General features: G+C 40.5%; 1 protein-coding gene across 1 annotated transcript in view; it reads right to left on the bottom strand.

Moving 5' to 3' along the window:
* Window positions 1-8,879, bottom strand: part of GCSH (glycine cleavage system protein H) — a gene marked incomplete in the record, with an annotated part of 617,075 nt that extends 608,196 nt beyond the window's left edge. Inside the window, 1 exon segment of the mRNA XM_044081794.1 lies at window positions 8,596-8,879. Within this exon segment, the coding sequence (XP_043937729.1) occupies window positions 8,596-8,755 (160 nt within the window).
* Window positions 8,880-12,732: the final 3,853 nt, after the last annotated feature.

Genomic DNA, 12,732 nt, shown 5'->3' with positions numbered 1-12,732 from the left:
ATTTCTCTCGGAGGTACAGGCCAACACAGAAGGACTGTGGCTGACCAAGTTTGCAGATGACTGCAAACTGGGCGCCATAATCGACTCTCCAGCCGACACAAGCATCCTCCAAAAGGGCCTCATAGAAACAGACAACTGGTGCCAGAGCCATGGCCTCAAGCTAAATGCCAAAAAGTGTATAGTCATCCCCTTTGGCAAAAACAAAGTGCCCACAAAATACCACATAGGTGGTAATCCATTAAGTACAGAAGAAGTAATTAGGGACCTGGGGACCCAAGTTGATAGCAATCTCCAACCACGTGGCCAAAGTGGTTAGAAAAACATTTTATATAGCCCACCAAATCATGAAGGGATTCACATCTAGATCAGGGGAGGTCATCGTGCCTCTTTACTCATCTCTCATCAGGCCCATGATGGAGTACAATGCCCCTTTTGGGATGTACCTTACCAGACACCTGCAGCAACTGGAAAGATCCCAAAAGTACCTCACCAAGAGGATCAAAGAGCTCAAACAGATGCCATATGCTGCCCGGTTAAAGAAACTCCAGCTCTACTCAGTGGCATACCGCCTGTTGGCAATCTGTGCTTGATGTATAAAGCCATGTTCAACCCGGAATTAATGGACATGCTGCACCTCAGAAAATCCAAATCCCATCGAGCTACGCGCTCGAGAGATTTGAACCTCAGCACTGAAATAAATAGGACATGCTGGAGGGACAGATTCATAACCCAGAGGCTCCCTTCACTCTGGAATAAAATCCCAGTCCAGGTTAGGCAGAGTCCCTCATTGACTCTCTTCAAGAGGAATCTTGATGAGTGGATGGGAGATCGTAGGTTTACCCCGGGTATCACTTCTGTGTCACTGTTAGACAGAGGCACAATATACTAACCTCGAAAAAGGGCATAGCAAAATAAATTTAAAATGGGTGGCGAAAGCCAAACACATTCTGGCTAGGCTTATAAATGCCCTAGAGCAGATAGCCTAGTATGAACCCTAAAAGAACCCCCCCCCCACAACCAAAAAGCATTTACAGTCAGCTGCTGGAATGACTTGGGAGAAATGTCTACTCATTATGCAGCCATTATCCAAGTATGTTTAAGTCTGCACGTCTTGAAATGTCTGTTCATCATGGGTCATACAAGTTAGTATAACTCTGGTGGGCCTTTGTCCAGCTACTACCAAGAGGTTGCGAGGTACACAGAGTTGGCCATCTGTGGGAAAGGAAATTCAAGTGTTTTAATGCCAGGGATACTTCAAGTGCAACATATATTCATATTATGTATTAAAAGCTATGAAATAGGGCTGGTAGTTTCAAAAACACATAAAACTGTGCCAGCTCTGTCTTGTTCATCTCCAGTATTTTGTCGAAACGCAAGCAACCTCCATCCCCCAACACAACCCAAATGACACATAGCCCACAGACTCAGTATGCCACTCACCACAGCCAAGAAGGCAAAACAACATACCCAACACACTAGTCATAGGTGACTCTACAGTCGGGCACAATGATGTCCCCACTCACCAGGCTAGACAAGGAGAAGGTTACTGTCAGCTGCCTGTCGGGTGCCAGGATCCACCACATAACCCACGCACTCAGGTCACTCCACAAGTACAATTTTGACTCATTGTCAATGTTGGTGTGAATGACCTGAGACATACCTCCCTGGACTACCTGAAGAGAGACATGAAGACCTCTCTGATCTTGTAGCCCAGGCAGGTATGACCCTAGCCCTAAGAAGCATTCTGCCATTGCCCAGAATGATACCACAGTACAAGGACAAAATGACTGACTTCAACAATTGGCTAAGCTTCTGGTGTCATTGTAAGGCGATCCAGTATCTGTCTGCTTGGGATGACATGGTCGATAGACCATGGTGCTTTGCCACAGATGGACTGCACCCGTCGCCCCTAAGATTCCTTGCCACAGATGGCCTGCACCTGTCGCCCCTAGGATTCCGGATACTGGCTAAGGTTCTTGCTGCCCCTATAGTGCCTTTTTTAGGCAGGGTTCAAATAACAAATTCACCACCATAACAGGAACAGGCAAGCAAAAACTGAGGGTAATGCTACTCAATGCTAGAAGTCTAAATCTCAAAATGCACTCACTCGAGGCACTCCTTAAAATGGAGAACATCGATATCTGTGCAGTGACAGAGACCTGGTTCAAGGCTCCAGAGAGCACTCCTGCACTGCCAGGCTATAAAACGCATACCACACTTCGGCCATGTAACCTAGACCAAAACACCAAAGGCAGAGGTGTGTCCATATTCATTAAGAACATCCACACCTCCAGGCTAGTTGCTCAGCATAATGCATCCGAGGTTATCCAAGTGCAACTAACTCTGGGTAAAACTGCAATCCAAATTGTAGCTTGCTTCATTAAGAACATCCACACCTCCAGGCTAGTTGCTCAGCATAATGCATCCGAGATTATCCAAGTGCAACTAACTCTGGGTAAAACTGCAATCCAAATTGTAGCTTGCTACAGATACCCCACCATGCCCCAGGATTCCCACTCCTCTTTTCTTGATGTACTGGAAAATATTTGGGTTCAACCAAACACCATAATAATGGGCGACTTCAACTACCCCACCATTAATTGGGAAAACTACTTGTGTACCAACTCCTTAGCTCAACGCTTTCTGGAATTCATAAACTCCAATGCCCTAGATCAACTTATCCACACACTCCAACAGGAGCAACAATATACACCCTTGATATGCACATCCCGTCCCCATTAAGGAAACCACAGTAAAACATTTCTCCAAAGACAACTTCATGCTTCTTAAGACAGAAGTGGTGAACTTCATGACACCCATGCAGATAGACAATACAGTTACAACTGCTGAATCCTATAAAGCACATACACGAGTGCATGGATCATGCTATCCCAAACAGAACCAAGATGCTATCCTCCAAAAAAAGGAAGCCAATCTGGTGGTCCCCTGCCATATACAAACTGTACAACAGAAGGAAGAAACTGTTGCAAAAGACAGTAAAATCCCATGAGTGGGGGAACTCCCTGGTCAGCCTCAGTAAGAAGCTGAGATCCCTTATAAAATCCTCCAAAGCTAGCTACGAAAACAAATCGCCACTAAATCCAAGGACATCCACAAAGCATTCTACAGCTATGTCAAGAATCTAGATGGCAACACCCAAATCTGCTCTGAGTTACAGCGCAAAAGGCACAAAAATTACAGAACCAACTGATATTGCCAACATCCTGGCAGATAGGTTCAGTGCTAACTTTACCCCCCTCTCACCCCCTAAAGGGCCCATATCTACACAGGAAGAATGCAGAGTCCCTGTAATCACAACGAAGCAGGTAAAAGCGGCACTCTAAAGCCAGACAACATCCCAGGCTGCGTTTTACACGAACTTCAGAATGAACTGGCTCCCCACTTAAGCACAAAGTTCAATAACAGCCTCGCATCAGGCTTTGTGCCCACTGAATGGCGCACAGCAACAGTTACCCCACTCCACAAAGGGGAAGCCACCACTGATCACGGGAACTAATCGACCTATTAGCCTGACGAGCCTGGTCTGCAAGGCCATGGAACATATCATCATGGAACTCAAACAAAGACAATGGTAACCTCCAAACTATGGATCCCACCCAGTTCGGGTTTGCGGAAGACAGATCATGCCTCCTGAACCTGATAGACTTCTTTGAGACAAGTCACCAAAGCCGTGGATGAGGGTAAGGTAGTTCACACAGTTTATCTTGACCTCGCCAAGGCTTTCAACACCATCCCCCATTCTGGGATTATAGCTAAACTCACTAAACTAGGTATAAATCCCTATGTCACAAGATGGGTTTCCAACTGGCTCACTGACAGAACCCACATTCTAAGAGTTGCAGACTCCAAATCTGACCTCAAAGTAGTGACAAGTGGAGTACCACAGGGTTCCATCCTGGGACCTCTCTTGTTTGGTATCTACTTCTCCGAAGTACAGGACAACACAGAAGGCCTCCGGCTAATGAAGTTCGCAGATGACTGCAAACTAGGAGCCAGTGTCAAGTCCCCAAATGATGTGGACATCCTACAGAAGGGCCTCACTGAGACAGATGCCTGGTGTCAAGGGCCATGGCCTCAAGCTCAATGCCAAAAAGTGCAGTGTCATCCTCTTTGGTAAAAACTCTGTACCCATGAACTATTACATAGGCAGCAATCTACTTAACACCAAATGTGTGATAAGAAACCTTGGGACCCAGGTGGACAGTAGTCTCTCCTTTGATAGTCACATTGCCACAGTAGTCGGAAGTCCTTCTGCATGGCACACATCATAAAAGGGTTCTCATCCAGGAAAAAAGAGGGCATTGTTCACCTCTACTCATCACTCATTAGACCCATTATTGAGTACAACGCCCCTTTTGGAATGTACCTCAAGACATCTGCAACAGCTGGAAAGGCCACAGAAGTACCTCACAAAGAGGATTACTGGCCTCAAAACAAATGCCCTACACTGACCACCTCAAAAATTTCTAGCTTTACTCCATAGCATATCGCCTACTCCGAGGTGATCTCTGCCCAACGTATAAAGCTGTCAAACCCAGAGCTGTTGGACATGCTACACCTAAAGAAATCCCTCCGAGCTACACGCTCTAGGGACCTAAACCTTGTCACCACAATAAACAGGACACACTGCAGGGACAGATTCCTGTCCCAGAGACTTCCTATACTCTGGAACAAGCTACCCATCTATGTCAAGCAAAGTTCTTCATTAGCACTCCAAGAAAAATCTTGATGAGTGGATGGGAAATAGGAAATACACCCCGGGGATCACTTCTGTGTCTCTGCTGGACAGTGGCACAGGAACATAACTTTCTTGGGTGGCGTAAGCTATGGAACCTTGTTGGCTATGCTTATGTAAGCCCTTGGGCCGATAGCCTAGTACCTACCTATAAACCTATAGCATCCCAGTTGCTTCCAAAAGGCTAAAGTTCTCTTTGCAAAGATCTGTCAGCTCTCCACCTGATTTCACAATACCTTACATAAATTTGTACCAAACTTGTAACACCATCAGTCAAGTTTCTATCATACTGCATGCACACTTCTCCTCTCCATTAAAAGAAATGAAAAAGGACAAAGGCAGTGAATCCTGATTTCATATACAGGACTAAATTTCACATCCAAAGGCAGTGACTAACAGGACAAAATCTGGATACAGTACGCTGATGGACTATTTCTACAAAATTACATACGTAATGATGAAGTTAAGGCCTGGGTGTCATGAAGGTTACTTAATATAGGCTACCCTGAGAGGTTGACCACAAGGCTACCCTGAGAGGTTGACCTCAAGGCAAGTTAGCAACCTTTGACGAACCATTCTGTTTAATCAATCTAACTGCATAACATTACCAGAAAATAGCCTTATTCCCTAGAAGTCATGACCTCCAAGATGACTGCAATACGTACATGGTGCAATGCACCCAGTTCTCTAAATGGAGGGGGGAGGTGGGCTTCCTCCCATAAAAAATACTGATTTTCTACAGTTCTCAAATGCCGTTCAAAAATCATTTTCCTATTTGAAACAGTGATCAGTTTGACTTGACAGAACATGGACCAGAATAAATTCAAAATGCACTTGTTAAACTACATCTTCATTATACATTATGCCTTGAGACTGGCTCTACTAAACCTGGGATAATGAATGCATACTTCAATCTAATCTAAGATTTATGCACAGGTTAGGGACATAAATGGTTCTTTGGATCAGTTAATAGTCATTTAATAAAATACTTAATACGTTTTCCACTCAAGACCCCAGTCACGCCCACTCCTCTTAATGGTCATCAACTGTAAACCACTCAAAAATGAAGACTCACTCCTTCCATACCATAAATACTTACATTCTTTCCATTCAAACGGTCCCCAGTCTTGACTGCTAACAATCCCTACAGTGACTGAACCCTACCTCTTAAAAAAAAAAAAGACACCATACACAGGAGATGCAAGCACTTTCATCTACTTAGCCCATCATTTTTTATACTTCTGCATCCGTCTAGCATCACAAAAAAAAAAAAATCAATGCATAATGTGAGCATCACATTCCAGTAGCACACCGTCTCAAATACCCATCATCCATGCAACCCCATCATATTCGGGGGGGGGGGTGTCAGCACACGAAGAGGAAAATGCTAGACATTTTATTTTAGACTGTTAACAACACATGTAAAAAATATAACTTTTTAAAAACGTCCTTACAGCTACGAAATATAAATGCATGATATTTATTAGGTTCTCAGACCTTGTTCAGCAACAACCTGAGGCAAAAGGGACAAGCAGTATTTAATTATGCAATTTATTTATAAAATGTATATTGAGAACATGAAAATAAAACACACAGGAAAACAATTAGACCAGTGGTCATGGAAACTAAACAGCAGGAAGGACTGAATTCTGCAAAAGTAATACTTTTAGAATTAAAATGACAAAGGACTGCAAAACCCACTGCTGTAGTAACTTTCACATAAAAATAAAAACTATTTTTTTATACTATTAAGATTACCAAACCAAACACATTACAAGTTAATGGTTTTGTTAACAAACAAGGTTAGAATTTAAAATATTACTTGTTTACAAGGGTAGTGCACTGATCAGAACTGACCTATTAGTGGCACAGACTGAGTGAAAATGCATTAATAGTTTTGTTATATAACTGCACACATTTAAGTATGTATACACATGCATACTGTTGTAAACCCCATACATTTTCTACACAGTGCATTTATATTCACTTACATATACACATGCATACTGTTGCAAAACCCATGCATTTTCTACAAACTACATTCATATTCACTTTGAAGACTGTTCTTTTCTTCTGGTTACCAAATAGTTAAACTCATTTGTGACAGGCTGCGGTACCACATTTCGGATTGCTGGAGAAATTCTGGATCTTTCACTTTTTACCAAGTTAAAAGAATCTTACTAGTCAGAAGGCTCCCCAACCAAGGATCACAGACTGCAGTAGAATGTTTTCATTAAACAGCAGTAGAATGTTTTCATCATCAATCTGACAAAGTGGTCTGAAGGTTACGGGAGCAAGCAACTGGGTTGATCTTATAAAGCCTTCACGGGCAGCTAAATGGATTTTGCAACTAAGGAAATGTTTTTTGCGTTGTTCAAAGAGCAAAAGAAACATTTTGTTTACAGAAATTTAGATAGGTCTGGTACTGTGTGGCAAGCAAAGAGACTGAGGGTAATGAAAGGGACATTACATTTGCTTATCAGGGAAGATTGATCTGACAGACCAGTTACATATTCAGCCCAAATAATAAAACCAATACACGTTGCTTTTTTGTGGGGCTTAGAAGTTTAAACAGTCTGTAAGACAGCTTCAAGCTGTGTAACTTCAGTGAGTTTTAAAAGTATGGGCAAGGTCAAAACAGTCACCACAATACTTTGCTACTGCTAGTAGAGGGGGCGTGACTCTATTGAATTGGCCCGTTAGATTTTACGTTTTTTTTTTGTTCCAAAAGTAAATAAACTATTTAAGAGGTCAGGCAATCCCAAAGAAAGTTAAAATAATTTTACAGAACTTTTTAGATATCACAGAAAACCAAGGTAACCTACACTCAGTAAAAGATGCCATCAACAAATACACGGCCATTTCACACGTAATGTGCCTGAAAGCCCGTGGCATTATCTTCTCGTCAACAGAACAAGAAGGCCAAGATCAACAAGTTTTACAGGTGAAAACGTGCATACCGGTGACTACTGAATGAACTATGGGTTGGTGTTGTCTATAAGGGTGGCGGGTTAGGAAGAACCATAATCATAACTGGCTGCATACTGCTCACGTTAATACAAAGAATAAAAAAGGGAAACCACTCGCCGCGTCTTATTAATTACCAAATTAAATTATTAAACATCAACTATACTGGAAACTGAGCGACAATGAAAGCCGAAATATCCATCAAACTGCAGTCTATATGAGCACTACAAAATAAAACACAACTATTCGTACGTACAATAGCCAAGGGTCAGTTTGAAAGGAAATCAGAGAAGTGTCAAACCCCAGTAAATACTTACAACCCCCCCCCCCCCCCACCAGTAAATACTGAAGCGTAGAGTACAAAAAAATACACACAATTATAACTGGGACAGGAACAGTGCCAGTAAATGTATTACATACAAGGGCGCAGGATGACGCTGCGAATATAAAATGTTAAAAGTCATCCACTGCTGAACACGTGCAGAAAATCAGCTGTAAACTTGTGCTGCAAAATCCAGCGTACGATGTGTCGTTTAAGTGCCACTTAAAAGGGCATCTGTTGGAGGGGTCATCATCTTCTCGAGTCCAAACAACGCAATCGTATTAAAAGTAACACTTTACGACATTACAGAAGTTCTGTCCTTCCTTATAATAAAATGAGGATGCATGCAATATTTCAGTGCCCCTAATAATTATAATAAACTACATGTCAATAAAAATAAATAAATAAATGCAGGAAGAGTTATATCTGTTAAACCGTAGTGCATCTAATAAAAAGAGAGATGGAGAACTTCCACAGGCAGCATACATACTTAAGATGACCCTACCTATTACCAAGCTAAGCGCATCTTCCAAAGCTAAACTAAACTCACCAGAAAGTAGTTGCGAACTGGTGCTCAAGCTCCTAACAGCGTAGTGTTTTCCTAACCAGCTTAACTGGTACACAGAAGTCGGTGGACTTCTGGTTAGGCAATAGAGCATAGAAGACGTGCAAAATCTAGAGCTAACAGTTCTTACTATTCGCAACGCCATTTTTAACTTATTTCTATTATCACTGCACTATCCTTTCTAAATAGAAAAAATAAGCACGAGCTCCTGGCACACACTTCCGATCCGCCTCCCAGACACTGGTCCTCTAGCGCATAACCGGAAGTGAGTGGGACTGTTGCTTGCTCCGTACAGCAGGTGGCGAGCTTATTTTCTTCCAATTGGGAGTCGATTACCTGTACACAGAGGCAAAATCCAAATCATACCTTTTGACTAATATAATTTATCGTAGCGCTGTGGTTTTTGCCTTTATATTTCGTGTTGCTCCTTTTAGTTGTACTGGATTTTTTTATAAAGTCAGTCTTGTCACATTTTAAAGGGTACACAAGTTACTAAATGAGTAAACTAAAGACCTATTCTGCAACATGAAACGTGTTTCTCTTTTAAAGGATTTTAATCATCAGACTTTAGCGTACTTTTTTTTCCATCTCCCAGCATTAGCAATCGTAGTGTTGGCCTTTAAAACTCACAGCAAAGTATCATAAAGAGTATAACTTTCTTAGTTTTCACAATATAAGTTCTTCGTATTCTAGATCCTGTATACTTAGTGGTAGGGAGTCTTTCTATATGTTTAGTTTATTTAGTTACGAAAGTATGTACCCATAAACAGTTCTTACTTTATATAGAAAATAAGACATGTAATAGGCGCAACTAGGCTAAATTTGAAGACCAAAATCATAGAAGTTGAGGGGTATGGATGTTGAGACTTTAATTATGGACCATATATCCAGAATGCTAAAAGCGTTATTGCGTACTTAAAATTTAAAGCAGTTTGAGAAAGTTTTCTTCAGTAGTAGAAACTAATTAGGAGATTATAAATATTGCCTTTCATAACACAACGTGCACACCGAGTCTTGTTTAGAAGCGCACGTTGCAGGTCTGGTAACAGTTTGAGACATAGCTCTCAAGCTGCATAAATTGAAAATAGCCATAAAGTTATGTTGAAAAATGGTACATCCAACAAGAAAAGGAAAATAAATAACACCTAATTAGCTTAAAAGGTGAATACAGAATAACACATAACTCCTCTTTTTTCCAGTAAGATCATACAATATTAATCAAAAACACATAAAAATTGAGAGTGATAAAATGATGCAACGGAAAAGCATATTATCAAACATACAGTGTAAAATCTGTAAACTTTAATGAATGGTACTACAAAAGTCTACCTCACAAAATCATGTATCTTTGCTTCTGAAAAAGGGATATAATAATGTGAGATCTGTTTCTTAAAATAATTGATGCCATCAATATGTTGGTCATGGTTTCCTGTTTACTAAGCAACTTAAATATTATGCATAATGTAGGAAGCTTTTAGAAAATCGTGTGAAGGGGAAATCAAGCCTGGAAATAGGAACACGCCTTCAAAAATAAAAGCAAAAAATGTGATCAAACTTCCCAGGGGACACCAAGATCCTCCAAGTGGGTTTTTCTCAAACACATTGCTGGTGTCAAAACCATGGACTAAAATTAAATGCCAAGAAGTGTATAAGTATCCTTTGGCATGCATGACTCTCCATATTACTATCACATTGACAACATTCCTCTGAAAAGTGATCCCATAGTTAGAAATTTGGTCTGGAAACGTATATTCACAATGAACTGTCCTTTGATTACACCACTTATCCATTGTTATCATGCACAGCTTAAATTTAAAGGTACTACATCCAGATCCAGGAATGTAATCCTTCCACTGTACTCGACACTTAGGGGAATTATAGTCAATGATCAGCCTTTCTGTATGTGCCTCTTCAAACAATTGTCAAAAGTGGAATGACCAAAACACTTTGTCTCTAATAAAAAAAAAAAAAAAAAAAAAAAAAACAAAGGCCTAGATCATAAAAAGTATGTAGACTGTCTCAGCGCCTTGGTCCTACTTCTCAGTATCATACAGGCTACTGAGAGGAAACCATTGCATTGCTTACAGAGCATCGACTAATCCTATTCTGTCAATCTTATTACACGTAAGCAAGACCAATGGTATCATAAATACCTGCTCAAATCTCTTTTGCAAAATAAATAGAACCTGATGGAGGGATAAGTTTATATCACAAAGAATACATTTTCTCTGGAATCATCTTCCACTCTGCATAAAGCAATTCAAATCTAATTTGAATGAATGAATAGGTAACTGCAAATTCACCCCCAGCTTAGCACCACTGTCCCTAATTGATAGGGGAAAAATGAAAAAGTCCCAATATATTCATGTTTGACAAATCTCTGGGTTATTAGTATGCAAAATATAAGGGATGAAAATTACTGTCATGAAAAGAGATACTGCCAGCCCAGCTAGTTGGAATTTTGTAAATAATTATATTTCATTTGTGAATATTAATATGATTTATATAGAAGTGTGACAGAAGGAGATACTGCCAGCCCAGCTGTCTAGAATTTTGTAAATGGTTGTGTGTCATTTGTGAATGTCAACATGCTTCATATAAGATGCTTGTGTTACAGATGTATTAGAACTGTATATCATATTGTACAGACGTGCTGAAGAGATATTTTGTAAAGTACTGAGCAGAAATGTATATACACTGTTGTAACTGTTTAGAGGTATATATTTTAACCTTGGGAACTGGAACACAGGAGATTATCTTGCAAAACTTCAGAAGAGTAGTTGAGATTGAATTACTTTATGGCTGGACCATAAAAAGAGATGTTATCTTTCAGTTTCAGTGCAACAGGAGATATAGTGTCTAGAACTAGGATAGTTTTGTATTGTCTTTAAATGTGGAGGAATGTAAATTATTTTACGACTTCCGGCATTTGCCAAAAGATCTAAGATCTCTATATTTTCACAGGTAGATAATGAATGCTTCCAGCTGCATCAGTGGAGGTTTTCACCTGGGATAGAGTCAGTTGACAAGAAGTAATACCCCAGCAGTAATATCTGAAATATTAATTTAAGAAATCTGTAAGAGAGAGAAAGGATTTTGTATTTTGCCTTTGACCTGACAAGAAAATCCACTCACCACATCTGAATTGTTGCTCTGTAAGTAAGTTAACCAGGGTAAAGTAATTTCTCTTAGATAGCCAGGAACATAGTGAAGTATAGCTTAGATGTTTTCTTTATTTGAGACTGTCCTGCAATGCTATTTTAAATATTTCCTGTGATTTCAAACTCTGATGTAACTGTGATTATTTACTGAGTATTTTCTTGCTCTTTTATTATTTGTCATTAACTATATTTAAATCTTTCATTGGGGCTGATATCTGTGAGACATATTTAAGTTCTGAGAGTACTTGCACATTTATTTGATGACATTCTTGGCCACTCCTAATACCCTTGCTCTTGGTCAACCTACCATTTGCATTGATTGTAACATTACACAGTAAGATTGGGCACCCTTTGTTAAGGGCCTTAAAGTAGCTGATAAGGATGCGGCTGGTGGCAGTGATAACTACCTTATAGTCTGGGCAAAAGGGTGCATAACTAGTAAACCTGAGCCAGCCTTTCCCAGATGTGTGTTTGTATAAAAATCAAACATCAAATTGTGTGTGTGTGTGTGTGTCGGCTACTTGGGCAGGGACATGAAGCACTGGTTGGACAGAGAGGATGCTGGAGGTCTTGGCTTGGCCACTCAGCAGAGATCTCAACTCTGTAGCTGTGCCAGTGGGGAGTCCTACTGGGGATCTGGAGAAAGAGGGAGAAACCAGCCCCAGACTGACCGTGGTCTCTGTGTGCTCTTAAGGGAAATTGCACTTGATGCAGAGAGATGCATCTGGAAATACTGTGTGTAACTGTCATCCTCTCAATGTAAACCCCCCACTGGTGCTAGTGGTGAGGATTGAGGCTCCTTGATTACTGAGCCAGTGGTGAGGAATCACAACTACATGGGAGTATATAGCTAGGCATCTTAAGATCCTCATATATTAATAGCTTAGTAAGTACTTATGAACCTATGAAATAGGTACATCATATGAAATGGTAAATAAAGTCTGAAAATAGATACATAAGA

Source organism: Protopterus annectens, chromosome 8.part1, assembly GCF_019279795.1.
Source record: "Protopterus annectens isolate FY-2018-M chromosome 8.part1, PAN1.0, whole genome shotgun sequence".
NCBI classification, from domain to species: Eukaryota; Metazoa; Chordata; order Ceratodontiformes; family Protopteridae; genus Protopterus; species Protopterus annectens.
Note: the sequence above shows the minus strand (reverse complement) of the source record. Positions and strands in the feature narration are given on the sequence as shown.